General features: G+C 43.7%; 1 protein-coding gene across 1 annotated transcript; it reads right to left on the bottom strand.

Annotated features, from left to right (window-relative positions):
• Positions 1-711: 711 nt before the first annotated feature.
• LOC143686989 (pleckstrin homology domain-containing family M member 1-like) lies at positions 712-11,147 on the bottom strand. Its single transcript, XM_077163538.1, has 3 exons — positions 11,029-11,147; positions 4,860-4,946; positions 712-958 (listed from the first exon to the last, which is right to left on the bottom strand). Exons 2-3 carry the CDS (start codon positions 4,905-4,907, stop codon positions 737-739), a joined length of 270 nt encoding a protein of 89 aa, XP_077019653.1. The 5' UTR covers positions 4,908-4,946; positions 11,029-11,147; the 3' UTR covers positions 712-736.
• Between the last annotated feature and the right edge of the window lie 12,440 nt (positions 11,148-23,587).

Genomic DNA, 23,587 nt, shown 5'->3' with positions numbered 1-23,587 from the left:
AAAGGCTCAAGCAGTTAGGGACAAGGCCAAAGAGACAAATGTCTCAACAGTGAATATTCAGATGCTCTTCCCAGAGTCTACTTTTTTGAAAAAATCCCATCCCTAGTTGTAAGAATAACATTTAGCACACAGACTATCAAACATTCTAAGCCAGTTTTGGCAAAAGTTTTCTATAAAGGGCTGGGTAGTAAATATTTTAGGCTTTTCAGGTCATCCAAACTTTGTTGCAACTACTCAACTCTGCCACGGGATAAAAGCAGCCACAGGCAATATGTATATGAATGGGCATGGCCGTATTTTGATAAAACTTTATCTACAAAAACAAGGAGTGGGCCAGCATTGGCACAGAGGCTTTGGTTGCCAACTGCCTGGCCTAAAACAATGTTCTCCAACCTTTTTCACATGCAAAAGATTTGTATGGCACCTTGAAGTAAACAGAAAAGGGTGTTCCTGCTAGAGTCAACCAGCCCAGGGCCTTGAAGCAGCCCCAGGCCATTGTCTGAGGGCTGAGGGGCTCAATATCTAATGGCACACTGCCTGGGAAGCTGGATCTAAGAATAAACCCTTCTACAGGACACTGCCTACACCTGTTATCTCTTCACTAGAACACACGGCATCTTGGCTGGTTTCTGTCACTGCTGATCAGAAGAGATACGTGTCCCATATTCTGAAATTCCTCCTGAAAGCAAAACCTCTCTAGGTGATCTTACTTGTGAGTGACGGTTTTCAGGAGAGGTCAGAAGACAGGCTGAGGAAGAGGTTTCTGGTGAGCAGTTTTCTTCCTCTTTCCTCCTGCTTCCACTCGGATGTGCTTGGCATGTAGGCCATGGATAAACACGGCTTCCAGGGCACTGCACAAGGTGTTGGCATCTCCATTTTCACTGGTGACCACTGTGTCCAAGGACACATACTGCTTCTGCAATGCCTTCACTGATCCCACCAGCTTTTTCTTGATGACCTATGCAGTGTCAAACATAACACAGGCCTTTAGGACAAAATCTTATAGAGACCCTCTGGAATATTAACTCTTGACTATTGGAAAATACATACATGGCTGAATGTATGTATGTATCTATAAATTCTTTCTGCAAAAATAGCACGTATTAATTCTAGAAAATAGAGATAAAAATATAGCGAAGAAAAGGAAAATCACACACCACCCACAGAATAACTATTGTTACTATTTTTTTTTTTTTAACCCATATCCTTCACTGGGTATTTTTTGTATTCTAAATGGAGTTTCAAAGAACTTAAGCCTTATACATCTTATGTTTAAATACTGGCTCCATCATGATGACTATTAAAGATGAAAGATTGGGTAAATTCTTCTAAGGACAGAGGTGGGGCTTTCTACCTTATTGATTTGACCAAGATTTTTTTCAGAGTATCAATGAGCTAATCAATGTGGAGAATAAAAATGCTGCTTTAGAACAACTAAGATATCAAAAAACAAAAGCATGGTTTACATTAGGAAAGACCCTATACAAAAGTAATATTTTCTGTAGTACATTATTTAATTTAACCTGCCTGGTCAGTTTACTTAAACAACATAATTACATGGAAACTAGAATAGGGACTGAGAGCTATTATTCTTTTTAGGTAACTGTAATATCTCCATATATCCCAGAGTATTTGGGCAGAAAGTTAAAAAATATTTGCAAAGTCCCTTGAGGGACTGGGGAAAAATGTGGAAATATCAAACTTCTCCACCTGGGGAATTCCTAATATTCTCTCATGCATAAGGGATTCCCAATTTAATAAGCCAAGCCCTTATTCTTGGAGCTTGTTCTTATGAAACTTATTCCTGCAAAGAAGTTAAGCCTACTTATAATTATGCTTAAGAGTCCCCCCCAGAGAACCTCTTTTGTTGCTCAGATGTGGCCTCTCACTCTAAGACAACTCTGCAAGTAAACTCATTGCCCTCCCCCTTACATGGGAGATGACTCCCCGGGATGAGCCTGGACCCAGAACTCTGGGACTGAGAAAGCCTTTTTGACCAAAGAGTTCGAGAAAAGAAATGAAACAAAATAAAGTTTCAGTGGCTAAGAGATTTCCAATAAAGTTGAGAGGTCATTCTGGAGACTATTCTTATGCTTTATATAGATATTCTTTTTTAGTTTCTAGTGTATTAGAATGGTTAGAAGGAAATGCCTGAAACTGTTCAACTGTCATCTAGTAGCTTTGGTACTTGGTGATGATTACATAACTATGTAGCTTTTACAGTGTGACTGTGTGATTATGAAACCTTGAGACTGACATTCCCTTTATCCAGTGTATGGGTAGATTAGTAAGAAAATTAAGACAAATAAATAAACAAATAGGGGAGGATAAGGGGATGGGATGTTTTGGGTGTTCCTTTTTTTTTTTTTTTTTTGCATAGGTAGGCACTGGGACTCGAACCTGGGTCTCTGGCATGGCAGGCAAGACCTCTGCCTGCTGAGCCACTATGGCCCCTCTTTGGGAGTTCCTTTTTATTTTTTGGAGTAATGAAAATGTTCTAAAATTGTGGTGATGCATGTAGAACTATATGATGACACTGTGAGCCACTGATTATATACTTGGGATAATTATATGCTATGTGAATATATTTCAATAGAATTGCATTAAAAAAAAGAAAGACACTAGACATGGAAGTCAGAGGCCTAGGTTTAGTTCTAGCTCTGTCAGTACCCAGACATTTTACTTAACCTCTCTGAGCCTCAATCTCCTCATTTGTTAAATGGAAATACTTCCTGATCTATAGTACCTGGGAGGTTGTAGGGATTGCACCTTGAGGGCCATACTAGTATTTTACTCATCTTTGTGTCCTCAACACTAAGCATTATGCCTGGCTTAATAAATCTTTGCTAAATGAGTAATTGTAAAGTGTACATAAAGTCCTTTGAAAATATTGTACGATGTAAAAGTAAAAACTGAACTATGTAAAAAATACTGTACTATGTAAAAGTAAAAACCTGCACTATGCTATAATTATGTCAAAGTTACAAAAGCCACTGGAAAATGACTAAAAAAGGACTGCAGAACCTGTGGTTTGATTTGCTATCTGATAGAATATGGATAAGAATTTTACTTTTTGATTTTTTTTTTTTTTTTTTGCATGGGCAGGCACTGGGAATCGAACTGCCCGCATGGCAGGCAAGAACTCTGCCACTGAGCTACTGTGGCCCACCCCTCTTTTGATTTTAGTGGACGTGGTAAACACTAATATTCTTTGAAAAGTTAAATGGTTTTTAAATAAGCTTTAAATGATATATAATTCACATCATAAAATCACCCATTTAAAGTGTACAATTCTGTGGCTTTTGGTATATTCACAGGATTGTGCAACCATCACTACAAAGTTTAGAACATTTTCATCACTCCAAAAAGGAACCCCTTATATAGTAACAGTCACTTCCTATTCCCTCCTCCCTTCTTCCCCTGATAACCACTAACCTTCAGTCTGTTTCTATGGATTTCATATAAATGGAGGCATCCAATATGCCCTTTTATGTCTGGCCTCTTTCAATTAGCAAAAAGTTTGCAAGGTTCATCCACTTTGTAGCATGTCTCAGAACTTCATTCCACTTTTTTCTTTTCTTTTCTTTTTACATGGGCAGGCACTGGGAAACTAATCCAGGTCTCCAGCATGGCAGGCTAGAACTCTGCCACTGAGCCACCATTGCCCACCCTCATTCCTTTTCATGCCCGAATAATATTCTATTAAATGGATATATCACATTTTGTTTACCCATTCAGTTGATAGACATTTGGGTTATTTCCACTTTTTGGCCATTATGAATAATTGTGCCATGAGTATTTATGTACAAGTTTTTGTGTGGACATATTTTCCACTTTTTGGGGTATATATCTAGAAGCAGAGTTGCTGGATCATACGGTAACTTCATGTTCAATTTTTACATTTCTACCAGCAATGTATGAGGGTTCCAATTTCTCTACAGTTTCACCAATACCTACCCACTAAATATTGTGTAGGGTATAGAGGGATTAATAAGACATACATTTGAGGATCTCATACCCTCATGGAGTTAGTTCATGCTACCCCTTGTTAGCAGGCTTTGCAGGCCAAGGGCCATGTTCCTGGAGAGCTCTTGGGTGGATGGGAAAGGCAACACAAAGAAAAGGGCCCCTGCCTGAAAGCCAGCTGGTTAAATGTATGGAACTGGACTCTCCATTGGTCAAAAGAGGGGAAAGCATAGCTCTGACATCTGCAGTTCCTTTCAAGCAGAAAGTCCTCTGAATAGGGGAACAACACTGGGGAGGAAAGAAAAAACCTGCCTTCTCCCCCCAAAGCCATCTCAGGATTCTGCCAGGGGCTCAGCCCCAAACTTGCCCTGACCTCCTGACTCTAAGGGAACTGACAGATTAGCCCACAGACTGCCCAAGCGAGCCCCGGGGCCCAGTTAGGATGCACACAGCAATCAGCGGAGGCTGAGTGGGCTCCAGTTGACTGCTTCAGATATATGTAAGATGCCAACTTACTTTTAAAATTATCAAAACATAACAAACCAGTGCTTGGGATACTGTCTCAACCCAACTTACCATATTGGCCAAACTGTGTGACCAAATCATGGCCTAAAGGCCAAGGGCTGAAAGTTTAAATGGAAACTCCTGATCTCTGGCTAACTTATCTTAAATCCCCACTGTTCTTTTGTAAATTGTCATTTGTTTTTTAATCACCAAAAGGACGACTGAGAAAGGATAGGCTCTTCTCAGATCTACTTCTACTGTAACATTTTCCTCAACCTAAGCCCTCTCTTTTTGGATAGTGCCCATTCACTTCAAAGTTAGAAAAAATTGATGAGACAGTTGTCTCTCTACACCCCTTCTCCACCCTTAATCTTCCCTTGTCCACTTACCTGGATGGCAGCCTGGGGGTCCAGTCCATTCTCCACCACTGACAGCATTTCCACTTGTGCCACAGCTCCTGTGGAATCACACGTCACCTGTGAGATAGATGGAGGCCAGATGAGCAAGTTCTCAACTTAACTCTACCCAGTTCCTCCAGCAGGCAGTAGGATGTCAGCTGATCTCACTCAAACTGCAACCAAAGCTCTTCAGAATCCAAAAGTAAAACCTGGAAAGCAGATTATAAAGAAGGAAGTAAAAAAGGGAAAAAAAATCAGAAGGCTCAGACCTCAGGAGGTGAGGAGTCCTACGATCCCTGGGTGGATCAGCCCCAAGGAGTGGGCGGTAAGGGCCCTTTACTCCAAATGCCAGTACAGAAAGCCAGGATCCTGTGGGATCAGGGTGTGGGAGTGGAATGAATGGCTGATTTAGACACAGAGATGCTGCAGCTGAAAGATCCATAGGTACCAGGAAGCAGGGGCTGAGAATTCACATTCAGGTCCTGGTTCTGTAATAGGCCCTCTGACTCTTACCCTAGTCCTGGTCTGCAGGTCAGCACTGAAAAGAACAAATGAATTAGCTTCAAAAGGGGAAAGACTCTGCTGCTTTGCTACACTTCCGCTTCTCCTTGAGGCTATAAGGGTCTGCCTTGCAGAGCACAGGAGGATGCATCTAAAGAGACCAACAGAGGTTCTAATCTTCATTTCGCCTCTAATTAGCTGGGCATGCTTAGACATTGTATCAGACTGTCAGAAAGAGACATGAACATATGTGAAGCACCCTGCACAGGTCCTGAAACGGACCGGGCACTCAGTAAATGCTATCTTTGATCCCAGTGGATATTGCCACCCACATACCAAATATACGAGCGATACTCAGTTAAATTTATTTGTTTTTTTTAAGTGGGAAAATGCTTTTCTTTTCTATTGTTGAAGCCCTCACCTTCTCTTGGAGGTACAAGCATTGTTCTGAAAAGGAAGTAAAGGGAGGGCCCTCAGTTGGGATATGGGGGAGCCAGATCCCCAGGTCTAAGGGTAAAGCCATCCCCACCAGTGCAGCCTCAGGGCAGCTGGCTTCCTCCCTGGGGAACTGAGTATTTGGTAGAGCCTCCACCTGACTGAGACTGAGAGGGCTATTAGTTGGCCTATATAACCCCCAATAACTTGAACAGTTGTGCCTGTCTGATTGGGATTGGACAAGCCCATTCACATCTCAACAAATCTCCAGTGAACATAGTGCTGAGCATCAGGGAATACCTCCCCCTCACATCCTCACACCCCTCCCCCCAAAAAAGATTATTTGCTGTTCTGACGTCAAAAAATCATGGCCCAACAGAGGTTAACAAAACCAAGGAAGGTTAAATGGGTTCTGTATCCTTTATGCATATTGCCTTACTCCTTCCTCATTAACCACATTAGGAGTGATAAGGAAATGGAAGCTGAGGGAGTCAAGGAACTTCCCAAGATTCCATAGCTACTAAGTGGCCTGCCTCTACCACCCACTCCTAGAGTGCCTACTCCAGCTCAAGGGAAAAGACTTCAGACACCTGAATGGGTACAATCACCTAAGTGAACAGGGAAAACTTTCTGGAAGAGGTGAGTATGAGCTAGGCTTGGGTAGGCAGGAAGGGGTGCGCTTCAGCTGGGGGCCCAGGTGCACAGGCACATCGAGGCCAGTCTGGCAAGAAAGATTTATAGGAGAGCAGGGAGTGTAAGGTCTGGAAAGGAGAGAAGCAGGGTGGTCCTAGAGCTTGACGATGCTCTGATTCAATCCCTGGTGTCTGGAGTTGGTAGAAGGTAAACAGGACTCCTAAGCCAGACAAACAGAGGGAGGCAGGTATGTGTAGAGGAGCGCCTCTGCAGACCAGCTCTGGCCAGGACGTGACAGTTTGCCAGGAAAAGCATTTGCCATGGATGCAGCCCCTGTCTAACTGCCTCACTCTTCACCATATTCTTTGCTCCCATCTACCTGGGGAATCTTAGGGCCTTCCCCTGGGAACCAGCTCATACTCAGGGACCGAGAAGACAAGGAAAGGTGTGCTGCGGTCAACCAGCACAGAGTCACCCCTGGAAATGTGTCTGATCCTGGAGCTTAGGTTCCTTCAAGGCTACCCAAATGTAGCCCAGGGAGATTGCCCAGCAGAGTCAAAGTTCTCTGGGCTCCAACACTCAGCAACTTCAGCCCTTCCAGACAGAGCCCTCAAGCTCTAAACTGCCCCTCCCTAGCCAGCCAGGCCAGGACCCAGGTCACGGATCTCAACAATCTAAATTAACGACCTGGCTCCATTAAGGTCTCATTAACTAATTAATTGAGAATAATTAAGTATTTATGGAGAGGGTGGTATGAGTAAGGGGGTGATCTTGCCAAGAAATCATTTGCCAAACCAAAGTACACTGAAGATAAGAGAGATTAGAGGAGGGCCAGACAAGTTACTGACTCCTAAACAAAGTGTCAAAAAAGCTACAAAATGACAACAGTTCAGAGGAATCCAGGAGAGCAGCCACTTGACAATCTGGAAAACAGGACCAAGACCTTGGGATTCAGGCCACAATTCAGGACATCTTTTTCCTTGTAGGAAGCCAAAGCGCTTTACCTAGCCACGTCTGTTACATAATGCCTCCAGGAGGCAGACACCAATTTAAAGGCAGGAATCTGACAGTCTAGACCCAAGAAATCACTGTAGAATCAGATAGGGCTATGGGCCTCTACCTGCTGGTCAGCACCCCATCATCCACCTGAGTGGCCCAGGCCCTAAATCTACCATCGTATGCAAATGGATTCATATTCAGTCCTCAAAACTTTCTTCTCTGACACCAAGATTCAAACCAAAGAGGTGTGGCTTCAAGGAAACCTATGCTGAAGAGAATAAGGGGAGAACTTGGGCAGTGATACCAAATGCCTCTCAGAAAGTCTACCAGGGGAAAAGGTAAGTTCTGCCCTTTAGAAAAACACCACATCATGCGATACGGGGGCTGCGTCTGCCCTTAAAGTATTGATTCTCCCTTACAGAGCTCTCCAGGGTGAATAAAACAAGCATTTCTAATCACATACTCTAACCTCATTTAATTCTTACAACAATCCTGTGAGAGAAGGATGCTTATTCCTGTTTTACAGTTGAGAAAAATGAGGCTTAGTAGAAACAGGCCTTAAGTAAGGGATAGAGTTCTCCAGAGTTCTCCAGTTCCCTCATCCCAACTCTATGCCTTTCAACCTGATCAAACTGTCTCGGGTTTTTGGCTCAAGGAGTTATAGGCAAACTTACTACTTAAGAAGGTTTTAAGAGGTACTCAAAAGCCTCATTTTATCTGTGATCTAAAAGGCCTAAAACCAACTTGCCAATCAGATCTATAGCCCAGGTCCTTCCTACTAGACCCAAGTTTCAGAGCTGGCATTTCTTAAATGTCACAGCATATGGTTAGGAAGGAATTATCCTGGTTGTTTTTCACTGGACTGCCTGGCCTTCTATACATGTTCAATTTCTTTTCCTCTAGAAACCAGGGAAGGAAAAAAAAATAGAATAGCTTAGATGAGACTTACATTAAAAGAAGAAATGGATAGCTAGCTTCATCGCTTTCAAATGGGTTTTCAAAACATTCAGCCCATGAGTAAACAGCAACATCTTCTCTTTAGAGACTCCTTAGCCAATCCCAACAGCCTTCCTCTACTGGCAGAATCACACTGTGTACATGTTTAGAACAGACTGCCATTTAAGCCACTCAGCTCCTGTACCAGTTGATGAGTCATATTTTTCAGTTGGAAAAGATGATCTTTCAGACATGTGAGTGCTGAATGAGTAAACAGCTACTTCCTTCCACCTGAAGAAAACTGGATTTCTGGACAAGTGTCCTGTGAGAGGTGGGGGAGAGTAAGCCTTTGAAGCAATTAAATACCAGTTATTTAATTGGTTTGAAATAAGAGGGTTAGATACTAGTCAAGGGCTAACGGGCAAGGGCAGAACTGTGAAGTTGGTGAACACTCAGTATCTTTCTTTCTTTCCTCCTTTCTTCCATCCAATAACACCCATCGCCCCTGATATTTCTGTCCCATTTACCATAGGATTCTAGCTGGGACCAAATTCTGAATGAATGTAAATAGGAACTTTGCCTGATACATTCATCATCGCATTTACAGTGCCTCGAATGGTGTCTGGCACACCGTTGTGCTAAAAAAATACTTGCTGAGTGAACTACTGAATAAAATAAAAATAAGGCAAAGGACAAGTATTATTGTCTCCATTTCATAGACTGTGGGAAGTTAAGGCATACAACTCATAAGTGATGGGGTGATTATGGAGCTCTTTCCTTTAAACCAAGCTCTTATCAGGATGAAAATCATTCACTATAACAGAGGGCTACTGAAGGTAGAACAGCATCGACTTCTCAAATGAATGAGAAAATAACGGTGGAATGGCAAGCAAAGGCAATGTGTTCCTCTGGGGGCCTTTCAACTTGCTACATGAGGAGGACCAACCCTTCTCAAGCTGGGCAACCAGAATGCAGAGGGAATGTGCACCAAGAAGCAGTAGGAGACTGTAAATTCTGAAAACGGAGACTGGGTGCCTCAAGAATGACCCTCTGCCTCAGCTACTGTAAGATAACTTGGCTCCAGGCATTCATGGGTAACCTCAAACAGCCAAAATTCAGTGACAGCACCTGTGTGTACAGGTGCTCTGTACACACCTAGGCCTCAGCTTCCCTAATATCCTTCACAACATGTAACATCATCTCTGGCACCCATCACCTACCCTGTGTTCAGTGTTGGGACAGATCTGGCAATCAGCCCCGGTAGGAAGGAGCATTGAGGGAGGGTCCCTTACAAATGCGAGGACAATGTACATGGACATGGTTCTGTCATTATGTCCAACCCCACACAATGACACTCCCTGAGGTTCTCCAGGGTCAGAACACCAGCCAAGATGAAGTGAGGGCTCCAAATGCCCTCAGCTGGGTGAAGTGGATGAGTGACCATCCCTCACCTTCTAAGTATTTGGACGATGCCCTACCATTCCAGCAGCCAGGACAAGTAATTTAATGTGAATGCTAGAAACACAATTCCTGAGGACAGGTACAGGGGATCAGATACCCAGGGAAAGCCCTGACCCGAGAAAGAAAGAGGGAGAGAGGGAGAGAGAGAAGTACCCCAGTATTTCTCAACACTTATTTACCGTCAGAGACTGTGCACACACCCAGTTAAGCTGCTCAGTGGTTAACCGCCTGGCTCTCAAGCAAGCACCCAGATTTGGAGGGTGAGAAGCACCCGGTGGGGTTGGCAGGGGGCTCTGCACCAAGTGTTCAGGATGAATGGGAACTGGGGTCAAAAGAAGAATGAGTATGAAGAGTTGAGGTGAGGCAGCAGAGGTGAAAGGACACAGAGATCTTATACTTGAGAAGACTGGGTGAAGGTTGGTAGGAACTGGGCAGTAAGAAGTAGGCACAGTTAAGCAAAGATTTAAGGATGGGGTGTCCACAAGATGGCAGGGAGTGGAAAGATGATTGGAGTTACAGAATGGAGTACATCTATAGTGGGCTAGGAAGTTATGGGCTGAGTTTGTGAGAAGATACATGTAAGACCAAAGGTAAGGCTGGGATCAAGACTTATCAAAGAAGAAAGGGGTAAACTAAACAGGACACCTACTTTGGTGGGAGGTCTTAAATGAGAGTGGGACCGAGGGAGGTGTTTGAGATGAGCAGACCTGGGGGTGGGGTGGGAGACTGGGCTAAAAAGGTTGAGCCAAAAAAGGGGAAACCAGAATGGTGGGTTCGGGGAAGTTTCAGCGGAGCATTAGGATTGTCACGGGGGTTGAGGGGAGAGGATGATTCGTGCTATGGGGAGGTAGAAGGATGTGGTTGAGATTGGGGTTGCGACTGGACTAAGTGGGATAAGAGGTGAAGCTGCATTTACGCATGAGGAGAGGTGAGGCGATAGGGGTAAGGGCTGGAGTCAGGTCATGGGAGAAGGTGGAAGGGACGACCCAGCAGTGGCAGGGTCGAAGGCTGGGGTGGGAGTGGGTTTAGGGAAGGACGTGAAGTTTGGACTGGGAAGGGTTGGGGGTGTTTCGAAGCCGGACCGTTTCAAGGCAGCCAGGGGTTTAGGATCACGGAAAGGGCTGCCCATCGCGCGTCCACGTCTCAGCCCCGCCGCCCCTCCGCTGTCCTCCTCGCCCCCTGACCCCTGACTCACCAAAGTGAGCGGGCAAGAGGGCAGGGAACACTGCCGGCCGCGGCAGCCCCTTTGCCTCCGACCGGAAGCTACGACCTCTCGGCCACTGACAACAGGAAACAGGGCCGGCGGCGCCTGACGCCATCACGTTCACTTTGCGCTCCGGCCCCGCCCTCGGCACGTGCAGCCAATCGCGAGGCCCGGAGGAGCCGCGGGGTGGGGTTAGCCCGGGAGCCGAGGCCCCGACGCAGCCTGGGTCTGGGAGGCCTGCGAGCCGGCGGCGGGGTGTAGCGTGCAGAGGCTGGGATCCCACCGCGGGGCAGAACGCGTCCGCCCCGCCCGCCTCCCGCAGGGTCTGCCTCAGACGAGCTCCTGACCGCTCCCGGCTTCAGCCTAACTTTAGAGCCAACTCTTCACCTCCCTCAGCCGGAGGCTGCCCACCTGTAAAAGGAGATTGGTAGAGCCTGCTCTATTGTTGCCTCCCCGAGGGCATCAGTGCAGCCCGGCGGGCGGAGCCGGGGCCCAGGTTGGGGCCTCGCGCCTGGCGGCTTGCAGGAAAAACATCCATGTTTGACCACACTTTATACCGGGAGAGCGCCTCGAGGCCCCCCCGGGCGACGGGGAACCCATCATCCTGCGCGCCATGTAAAGCTCAAGGGACCATTTGTTCTCATCTAGCCGAGTAGTTTGTTTTCTTATCGTAAACCGTGACGTTTCTCATTCAGGGCAAGGGGTGTCAGCAGGTGCCATGCTTTTAGGCACCCTTCACATGCGTCTAAGAGGGCCCGAGTGTGCGTGGGTCGGGACGGTGGGAGGTGCCGCTACATGCAGGTCCTAAGTATGTACAGGGGTGGCCGGGGAACAGCTCAGTTTTTGGAAGCAAGCTCTGCTGAACTCGGCGGGGCGTTTTGTGCTCCATCGGCCTCTCCGGGGAAGGTCAGGGTCCCAGCACCAGCTTTAGTAATTCTCTTCCAGAAGTGACGACTATGTGTCCTAGGTTTTAAGTTGGACAAATCAGAGTGTGTTCAGGAGACTTTATGGTCAATCTTGGAGCAGGAAGATTACAGATGAGGACAGAGACAAGTTAAACTCATTTTAAGCAAGGTAGGAAGGGATATACAGAGAAAGTCTAGTTAATTGGCAAAGAGCGTTTCTGGCCATTACTGTCACTTTGGAGTCTAGGGAATCCCTGAAGTTGTTCACTGGGGGACCTGATGAGAGCACGGGGGGCTTGGTACAAGCACACCCCTCGCTCCCCACTCGAGCACATACTATCCTGCAGTTGTTCCATGGAATTTTCCCCACACCTGCTCTCTGCAGGAGCTGTGGGAACCGGGGAGAAATCTCTCCTCTGCCTTTTTAAGAGCCCCCCTCTCCTGGTCTTCTCTTACCTCCCCACCTCTCCACAGAATCTGCTAGCTTTGCTCCTCTTCTTGTCTTGTTATACCCCTTTTGGGACCACATATTGCTTTGGGAAGCTGACTAAAGCAATGCATCCTGGGGCGGGGGCTGCTCTGGGGCCAGACAGGAGAGCCTGGAGGAGGCCACTTTTGAACCAAGCCTTCCCAGGTGAGTAGGGGGAAAGGTACTGCAGATGAAGGGATAGGGAAAGTGCACCAAGAGGTGAAGAGAAGACTAAGAAGTCAGAGAAGGAAAGAGATTAAGGAGAGGGAGTCAGAATAAAGGGGAGATACAGAAAACACTGGACAAGGGAGAAAGGGAGGATATACAGGCCGAGTTGGAGGCCAGTGCTGGAAGGGCTCCACACATCCCACTGGCCCATCAGTTTAGATTTAAAGTCCATCCAGAATTAGAAGCCCAGGAGTCAGAATTCCCTGGAGATAAATCCTAACTGCAGATTCCTGTGCCCCACCCTGGACCTAAGGAGTCACTCTAGAGTGGGGTTCAAGAATTTGGGCTTCGCCACATCTCACCCATCCCCTCCCCTTACCACTGTGGATCTGAGGCAGAATTAAATGTGAGGAATCCTGCTGTTGTGAAGCTCCTTTCTGCTTTCAGTCTTCAAATCTGTCTTCCAGGCCTAGGAGATGTCTTTCAACCTATTTATGGAAAATGGAAGCCCCTACTCTTTGCCAGATAGGTGCAAACAGCAAACACCTGTTATTATCCCCGTTTTACAGATGAGGAAACAGGTTTAAGAGAAGTTAAGGAACTTGGTGACCTAAGGCCACACCACAAATGAGCCATAGAAGCAGGATCCTCACCCAGGTCTTTTTATTCTAGTTCAAGAGGCAACAGAGTCTAGGGACTGAGCAAGGGCTATTAATGTTTGAATGCCGCTCTGCTGTATCCCAACTGTTTGCTGGGCCTTCCCTAAAGCAGTGTGGAGCCCAGGGCACCCCAACAAGTGTCAGCATTTTTCACAGGCCCCTTTGGGTAGTATTGAAGACAGAAATTTCTAAATTGAACTTTATCGATATCTAGAAAAGAGAAGTAAGTCACAACACCCCCTACCCCAAGCACAGGCCCAAGATGTGTGACCTCAGGCAAGTGCCCAAAACTCTCTGAGCCTCAGTTCTGCATCTGTAAATTGTGGATAATATCATATGATGCAAGGATTAAATAAGGTGATATCCTTAGGAGGTTCTGGCCTGTAGTAGGAACTCAAAAGACTAGCTATTATTATCATTCTGGCTACTTTTTGCCCTCCCTCTGTGGCCAGGTCCTGGTCGTCAACAGCTCTTCTGAATACTTGAGCCAGAGCATTTCTTGTTTGAACCCCTGATCTATCTTTACCTAGCATCTAAGTGGAATCGTCAAACCAATATTAATGGGAACCTCTCTCTACCCTGGAATAGCTGGTGTTCTTCAGGGTTCTGATGTGAGAAGCTGGTTTTGCCACCTATTTCTTCCCAATGTCTCTTTCTAAAAATGGATTTTAAATTATCACCCACACAGTTTAAAATTCAAAGAATACTAAATTAAATGAAGTGAATGGTAATGAAACTTAATGGTCCACAGCAGTTCCTTGCCCCTTTTGTCCCTGCCTCACTTTGGGACCTCCCAGGTCGGTCACATGGCTGAGATTTCCCTTCAGTGCTTCCTGGATTGGGGCCTTTATCTCCCGACTCCCTTCTCTTCTTTCTTGGTTTATTCTCTTTGCTAGAACGCATCCTTAATTGACTCCCTTTCTAATATTAAAAAAAAAGGCGGGGGGGGGGGGGAGTTGTGAACTCCCTCATGATTGTAGTTGTATTTTTAATATCCCTTAATTGAAAAAGATATATAAGAACCAAAAATCACCATGAATACACTACTGGCTTTTACATGAATTTGTGCTTTACTTTTCACAATAGTATCTATTTATATGTGAAAAACTGAAGGATTAGCTCAGTCTAACTTCAATCTTGGATCCTCCATCCCTTGCCCACTTCTGGTCACAGAACCTTCTCTTTACTTTTGGGATGAGCCTCCTCCACTCCTTGGGATTCTGCTGAGATTGGGTTGCTGATTTAAGGCCCCCATCCCAGGGTTATCCCATGGCCCAAGCAGGCCAATCAGAGTCCTTTGGAAGGCTTGCTTTTGTCCGAGAGCTTTGCTCTGCAGCAGCATGAGACCGAAATTCCTGATTACTGATGGTCCTGGAAAACACCAACCCAGATAAAAAAGATGGAAGAGGATGATGTCATTTGAGTCCAGAATACAGCCCAGCCTGGAACCCTTAGGCTTCCTGGTTATATGAACTGATATACCGCATGCCATTTTCTTGGTTTATTTATGCAATGCTTTGTTGAATTCCTCTCACTTGGAACAGAGAGGGCCCTCGCTGATCTATCATCCTTGTGAACTTGGACAAGTTATCTAGCCCCCTCCCCGCCTCCCAGCCTAAGTTTCCTCATCTGTTAATTACGGAGAATAAAATCTACCTCACAGGTAATTTATGAATGCATTTAATGTAAGATTTACGTGAAATGAGATGCATATACCCTCTATACATGGTAGCTATTAGTGAAAGGATACTATTTGCTCTGCAAACAGTGCCTGGTGCACAGGTGCCTGCAGGAACTGGCCCTCTAAGGAAACTGTGGTCACAGTTTGGACATCACTGCCCCACAAGTTGCCTTTTAAGTAGAGCAACTTGTGCTATCCTGCCCCCTTTTGGTTTTCCTGCCTCAACTGGCCTGGATTCAGGATGTTGCCAGGTAGGAACCGCAAACTCTACTACAGGGATTCTCAAACTGGCCCAGAAGGCAGGGTGCCCAGATTTATGACACATTTTACAGAACACTTATTTCCCTTATAGAACTAGGAATAATCTTGCCAGCAGGAATTATGGCTGAAGCTTTTTTTCATGCAAAATAAAATCAAAACCACCTGCACACATTTCTCAGGGGGAAAAAAAAAAGCTGTCAACCTGTGCATGACAGCTGGTTGAGTTTTTCTTTTATTAATCCAGTTTGCTACCTGTGAGCTCATAATAAGCAGAAAAATGGCAGCAGAAACTAAAAGTTTAAGCTGTGGGGGAAAACAATCAAATATGAAATCATGATGTCTCTTAATTTGTTTTAATTGCAAAGAGATCTCCTTGGGAATATTGCCTGGTATACAGTAACCCTGTATAAGAATGCCTAGGTTCTGATTCATTTTTTGAGTACTTAATGCAAACACATGGTATAAAATTCAAAAGGTACAAAATGTTTACATTGCTGCAGCCCCACAGTCCCCCTCCCTGAAGGCCTCCACCATTACCAGTTTCTTGTGTGTCTTTCCAGAGGTCTTCTATAGCAGAATTGTCCGGTAGAACTTTCTGTGATGATGGAAATCTGCACTGTCCAATATGATGACCATTAGTTACAGGTAGCAATTGAGCACCTGAAATGTGGCTAGTGTGATTTAGGAGCTTACTTTACATTTTTATTTCATTGGTATTAAGTTTAAATAGCCACATGTGGTGAGTGGCTACTGTATTGGACCAAATAATTCTATACATATAATGGATAGCACATACCATAGTACATCTTGCTTTGTTCATTTAATACCTTTCTTGGAGATAGATTGTTCTATTTTGTCCCCTAAAAAAACTGCTACATACTATCCTCTTGAAGTCCACTAAGGCAATCCCTTAGCCATTACTTTTCTCTTTTTTTGGCATGGGCAGGCTCCGGAAATCAAACCTGGATCTCTGGCATGGCAGGCAAGAACTCTGCCTGCTGAGCCACTGTGGCTTGCTCCCTTAGCCATTACTTTTAACAGCAAGCTCTCAAATAGTCTACCTCTATCATAATCAAGACGCTTCACATCAACTCGAGTTTCTCAACCCCTCTGTTTTTATCAACTTGAGTCTGAGTTATCTTAACTTTGAGTAGTCACTTACAGGGAATGGGGGAAACTATTTATCATGAATCAGTGCCCTAAAATACCCTTTCCACCCACGTGGCTCTGTGCCTGGAATTCAGTGGTGACATTCTTTAAAGTTAATTGTGGCTCTCTTTAACTGGTTCTCCTTTAAAGGGCAAAATCTCCTGGGAAAGGCAGATATTAAGGCAGAACATCTGGGGTTGATTTTGCTTTTGCCCTGATGAGAGGGGCCCAGGGGCTTCATGGAGCAGTGGGGGATCTGATGACGAATCTCACTATTCTTAAAAATTTCTTTAGGCTCATGTGGATCCCTGACTAAGTCTTGCCTCTTGACCACCTTCCTCTTAGGGTATCTCAGGTGATGGGAATCTTTCTGGTTCCAAATTCTTGAGAAAGAAATGTCACTAATCTGTTTTGGTGCTTTAACTCTGCATAAGCTCTTCCTTCTGGAGGACCATAGTGGAGGCAGTGGGTGCAGGATTGGGTGTCAGAGAGATCTGGGTGCAGATCCCCACTCATGGGATGGAGAAATAGCACTCTGCACTGACCTTAGGAAATTGCCTGTATTTTGTAAGGAATCACATGGGGAGAAGGAAGAACGACCTACAGTTCACTCAGTAATTTTCCCTGAGTCATCACTAAGGGCAGGGTCTGTTACTAGGCATTGTGGGGAGTCAGGGGCTGTGTGGAGAGGAAGGAAATGTGATTCTTTTTTTTTTTTTTTTTTAACATGGGCAGGCACCGGGAATCAAACCCAGGTCCTCCGGAATGACAGGCAAGCATTCTTGCCTGCTGAGCCACCGTGGCCCGCCCGGAGATGTGATTCTTGATGACCTAACAGAACTGTGCTTGAGTCTTCATGTGGATGGACTTAACATTTCGCTGTGCTTCATTTATAGGTAACCACTGGAAGAATGGGACTCCACACCAGGGTAGTCACATGCTGGCATAGGTAGAATTATTGTCCCCAATTTTTCATCCTTCCCTGCATCCACACTCTTGCCACGGTCTTATTGTGGTAAAGTGTACTTTCCAATCCACTGGCTTTGGCCTTTGCCATGTGAATTGCTTGGTCCACGGAATGGGTCAAAAACAAAAATGTGTCAGTTCTGAGCCTAAACTTTAAGAGGCCTTACAAGTTGCTACTGTTAATTTTATGCTTCTGCCTTCATCATGAGAAGAGCTGCTCCTGGGGAGTTGCTGTCTCTTCAGCCTGGGGCCCAGAAGGTGGAATAGAGTTGCCCCAGCTGGACTGTGGATCCATCCCAAGATGAGGAGCCAACCCAGACAGCACAGCATTAAAGCATGGCCGCACCAGTCAACCTAGAGACTCGTGAGAATTATTTTAAGCCACTAAATCTGGGAATGGTTTGTTACACAGCATTACTGTGGCAATAGCTAGCCAATGCATGTACCCACTCCTTTATTAGGTTATAGGTTCAGCTATTGCAATAGTGACCCAAAAGAACAGAGGCTTAAATAAGAGAAAAGTATATTGATCCCTCATGTAACAATCTGGTTAGGAAGTCCAGGGTTAGTTTGGTTGCTCATGTGTTAGAGAGCCAGAGAGCCTTTATATTGATCACAGGTTTAAATCTTAATCTCCTGGTGTTCTGCAAGCCAAAACACTCCACAGTGTGGCGCCAAACTCTTTCCAGCATTACCCTCTGACATAAAAACCCTCAACTTGAACCACTTTTCCCACCTCTGGCTTCAGGGATTTTCCTCTTTTGGAACCTGTATGGTTCCCCTACCCCACTCCACCCCCGCCCTCCAGGTCTTAACCACAGCATCTCACTCCTATCAGGGCCTCTGTAGCCAGTACTGGTGGAGACTGGTACTCCCCAGGAAGAGACCCTGACCCCTGTGGGGATGGGCAGCAGGCCAGTGGTCACTAAATTGGGTTAAGCAGCCTTCATCAGACCTTAGTCGTCTCATCCTCACCATGCTTGGTCCTCCCTCTCTTTCAGCCCTAAAAAACCAGAGAACCTCTGCTTCCTCTGCCTCCCTGCCCTCGCCATACTTCAAGAATTATCAAACTTTAGTGAGCTAAAAAGGCTTGTTTAAATGGGCCTCTCTGTCTGAGATTCAGGTGGGATGGACATGCGGGTTTGGAGGGGAGGTTTCTAGGAATCTTTAAATAAGCATCCCAGTGATGCTGGATGTAGAGGTCCATAAATTACAGTTTGAGAAATTGTATTTTCCCGTAGACAGCTTTTCTCTGGCAGCCCTTTGGTATGAGGGTTACTTTTTTCTCTGATACTTCATTGCTAGCTGACCAATTAGCCTTCATTCCAGTGTGAATGTCCTAGAGACAAAGCCAAGGATCAACTCCAGGTGTTTCTCCAATCACCTCTGGGGATGAGTGCATATCATCAGCAGCCAGGAACTTACCTGCTGCCTGGCTAGAATGACTTTCTAGGCCCCTAGGCTTAGTCAGGTCTCCACCAGTTTAACTCCATATAGACCTCCCTCATTTATAAAGCCCTGGACACTGTTCTAGTTTGCAAACTGCTGGAATATGACATACCAGAAACAGAATAGCTTTTAAAAGGGGGAACTTTTTAAGTTGCAAATTTATAGATCTAAGGCCGTGAAAATGTCCAAATTAAGGCAAGGGTATGAAAATGTTCTAATTAAATCAGGCTATAGGTATGTCCAACCTAAGGCATCCAGAGAAAGATACCTTGATTCAAGAAGGCTGATAACGTTCAGGGTTTCTCTCTCCACTGGAAAGAGAACATGGCGACGTCTGCTAGTTTTCTCTCCAGGCTTCTTGTTTGATGAAGCTCCCCTGGGGGTGTTTTTCTTCTTCATCTCCAAAGGTCTCTGGCTGCACGGGCTCTTGTGGCTCTAAGGCTTTTCCCAAAATGGTTTCCTCTTAAAGGGCTCCAGTAAGCGACCCCACCTTGAATGCGTGGAGATGCATCTCCAAGGAAACCATCTAATCAAAAGTTACCACCCACAGCTGGGTGGGTCACATCTCCATGGAAACAATCAATAGGCTCCCACCTAGCAATACTGAATGAAAATTACAGAATGTGGCTTTTCTGGAGTTCACAACAGATTCAAACGGGCACAGACACTTATAAGCTTACCAAAAAAAAGAAAAAAAAAAAAGTGTAGGGCCCCAGGATACCTCCAAGTAAAGATGGAGCTTCCTCACCACACCTGTGTGTGCAATATTCTGGGCACTGTCGGTTGGCTCTTTTATTTTTTCTTTTTAAAGCAATAAAGCAATTCGTATACCGTAGAATCCATCCAAAATGTATAACGTCGGTGGCTCTCAGTATAATCACAGAGTTGTGTACTCATCAGCACAATGAATTTTAGAACATTTTCATTGCTCCCTAAAGAATACCTTTTATACCCCACTATTAATGACACTTAGCCTTTGTAGAGTATATTTGTTGCAACTGGTGAGAGAATACTGAAATATTACTATTAATTATATTCCATAGTTTGCATTAGGTGTATTTTCCCCTGCATACCACCCTATTATGAACACCTCGTAATAGTGATGTACAAGTTCTTGGAAGAATATTCTTATATTTGTACTAAACCACATTCTTCATCCATAACAGGGTTCACTGTGTTATCCAGTTCCATGTTTCATCCTCCAGCTTTCCTTCCAGTGACATACATAACCCCAAACTCAGTCTTTCAGCCACAATTCAGTGCGTTAATTACACTCGTGATAATGTGCTACCATCACCTCTGTACACCTCTGTATAGATTAAGCATCGGCTCCCCATTCTCTACCCTCATTCCATCTCCTGGGAAACTATATTCTAGATATTGATTCCATGAGTTTGCTCATTTTAATTAGTTCATATTTGTGAGACCATACAATATTTGTTGCTTGTGCTTTGGGTAAAAGGTAAGAAATCACCACCTGTCACGAGATTCTGAAGATGTTTCTCTACAGTTTCTTCTAGGAATTTTATGATCCTGGGTCTTATATTTAGGTCTTTGATCCATTTTGAATTAATTTTTGTATAAGGTGTGAGATAGGGATCCACTTTCATTCTTTTGGATATGATATTCAGTTCTCCCAGCACCATTTGTTGAAGAAACTGTTTTGTCCCAATTGAGTAGACATGGCAGTCTTGTGAAAAATCAGCGGAATATTATACAATAAAAAAAAGTAAAAAAAAATCAGTTGAAAAGGGGTGCATGAATAGTTTAGTGGTAGAATTCTTGCCTGCCATGCAGGAGACCTGGGTTTTGATTCTCAGCCCATGCATTCAAAAAAACCCAGCAAATGGTGCTGCCATAATGGGATATTCACATGGAAAAGAATGAAATGTGACCGCCCCCCCCCCCCACTGCACTGTATACAAAAAGAAATCAATTGACCATAGAAGTATCTGTTTTTGAACACTCAATTCAATTCCATTGATCAATAGATCTAGCCCAATGCCAGTGCCATGCTGTTTTGACCACTGTCACTTTGTAATATCTTTTAACAGAAGGAAGTGAGTGTCCTCCAACTTTGTTCTTCTTTACAGTTTTTGACTATTTGGGTCCTTCTCTTCCAAATAAATTTGATAATTGGCTTTTCCATTTCTGCTAAGTTGGCTATTGGAATTTTGACAGGGCTCATGTCAACCTGTAATTCAATTTGGGTAGAATTGACATCTAATGAAATTTAGTCTTCCAATCCATAAACATGGAATGTTATTCCATTTATTTAGATCTTCTTTGATTTCTTTAGCAATATTTTGTACTTTTCTGTGTATAGGTCCTTTATATCTTTGATTAAATTTATTCCTAGATGTTTGGTTCTTTTATAGCTATTGTAAATGGAATTTTTTCTTGTTTTCCTCATCAGACTGCTCATTACTAGTGTATAGAAAACAGTACTGATTTTTACGTGTTGGTCTTGTATCCTACCACTTTGCTGAACTTGCTTATTAGCTCTAGTAGCTGTATTGGAGATTTTTCAAGTGTTTCTAAATATAACATCATGTCATCTGCAAATAGTGACAGTTTTATTTCTTCCTTTCCAATTTGTACCTTTTATTTCTTTTTCTTGCCTAACTGCTCTAGCTAGCACTTCTAAGACAATGTCGAATAACAGTGGTGATATGGGCATCCTTGTCTTATTCCTGAGCTTAGAGGGAAAGCTTTCAGTCTCCCACCATTGAATACGATGTTAGCTGTGGGTTTTTCATATATGTCCTTTATCATGTTGGGGAAGTTTCCTTCTATTCCTATCTTTCAAAGTATTTTTTTTTCAAGAAAGGATGCTGGATTTTGTCAAATGCCTTTTCTGTGTCAATTGAGATGATCATGTAGTTTTTCCCCTCCAATTTCCACCCTTTCATTCCTCGGATAAAACCCACTTGATCATGGTGTATGATTCTTTTAATGTGCCACTAGATTTGATTTTTGTTCAAAAATTTTGCCTCTATAGTTATTAGAGAGATTTGTCTGAAATTTTATTTTCTTGTAGTATATTTATCTGGCTCTGGTATTAGAATGACGTTGGCTTTGTAGAGTGAACTAGGTAATGTTCTGTCCTCTTCAATTTTCTGGAAAAGTTTGAGTAGAATTGGTATTAATTCTTCTTGGAATGATTGGTAGAATTCACCTGTGAAGCCATCTGGTCCTAGGCTTTTCTTTTGAGGGAAGTTTTTGATGACATTCACTCTCTTTACTTGTGGTTGGTTTGCTGAGGTCTTCGTTTTCTTCTAAAGTCAGTGTAGGTTCTTTATGTGTTTCTAGAAAATTTAAGTTTCATCTATGTTGTCTTATTTGTTGGCATAGAGTTGTTTATAGTATCCTCTTATGATCTGTTTTCTTTCTGTGGAGTCTGTGGTAATGTCCCCTCATGTATCTGATTTTATTCATTTGCATCTTCTTTATTTTTTTTCTGTCAGTCTAGCTAAGGGTTTGCCTATTTTACTGATCTTCTCCAAGAACCACCTTTTGGTTTTGTTGATTCTGTTGTTTCATTTTCTATTCTCATTTTTATTTATTTCTGCTCTAATCTTTGTTATTTCTTTCCTTCTGCTTGCTTTGAGATTAGCTGTTCTTTTTTTCCAGTTCTTCCAGTGTATAGTTAGGTGTTTGATTATTATTATTATTATTATTTTTTTGTATGGCAGGGATCACATTTCATTCTTTTTCCATGTGAGTATTCCATTATTGCAGCACCATTATTGATTTTTTTTCTTCTTGTTGGTTTGCTTGTTTGTTTTTTGGGGAAAAGCATGGGCTGGGAATCGAACCCGTGTCTCCTGCATGGCAGGTGAGAATTCTACCACTGAACTACACTTGCACTCCCTGATGTTTTTTTTGTGTGTGTGTGTGGTAAGTTTTTAATGTATTTATTTTACTTAAAAATTTTTTTATTTAAGAAAACAAACATTTCACTTAGAACCACCAAAAATGGGTTTCTTAGCTTAATCGTCGGCATACTTAAAGTATCCATATAATCATTGTAAAACTTGTGTTTGCACAGTAAATTTCATATCAATTTAAAATTAAGGCAACAAGGAAAAAATATACAAATTCAGATAGCAAAGTTCTTAAATTCCAAGTACTAAACACTAAGTTAAATACCATTTGATCAGCCGTCAAAACTGTGAATGTTCTCAAAATATCAAATAGAAAGTTCTTACAGATATCTGCATTGCTATAGAAATGATCTAGTTATTAAACATTTTCCCGATTTCAGGAAAATATGAAGATACAAACATTTTTACAATTAACATATTCCTGTAGCCATAGACTTGAGATCTCCGAAAATCAGACTCAGAATCTTATTGTTAGAGAAGCAACTTTACAACGTAAACTGAAATCTCAATCTTGCATGGTGTCTGCCATTAAAGTGAGGGCATTGATTGGAAAGGAGTGGGACCCTGAAAACTGGGATGGTGACATATGGATTGACAATGATGTCGGTGGTGAGGTTGAAACCCTAGATAATGCTGAGTCTTGTCTAGATAACCCCGTAATAGTCAGCCCTGAGGACATAGCTGCCTCACCTCCAGCCTGCCTTGAGAAGTTGGCTACCCAACCTCCACCTGATGGGATTAACCCTAGAGTGTTTAATCCTGTTTCACCAGGTGAAACTGCAAATGAAGGCCCTGAAGCAAATGGCTTGGAAGATATTTCTGATTCTTTTCATGACCCACCCCCATAACCCCTCATTGCTTCCAGACCTATAACTAGACTAAAGTCCTAACAGGCCCCTAAAAGTGAGGTACAAAGTATCACACATGAGGAGGTACGTTATACTCCAAAAGAACTG

Source organism: Tamandua tetradactyla, chromosome 6, assembly GCF_023851605.1.
Source record: "Tamandua tetradactyla isolate mTamTet1 chromosome 6, mTamTet1.pri, whole genome shotgun sequence".
NCBI lineage: Eukaryota > Metazoa > Chordata > Mammalia > Pilosa > Myrmecophagidae > Tamandua > Tamandua tetradactyla.
The sequence above is the reverse complement of the archived record's forward strand: the minus strand, read 5'-3'. Positions and strand labels throughout refer to the sequence as shown.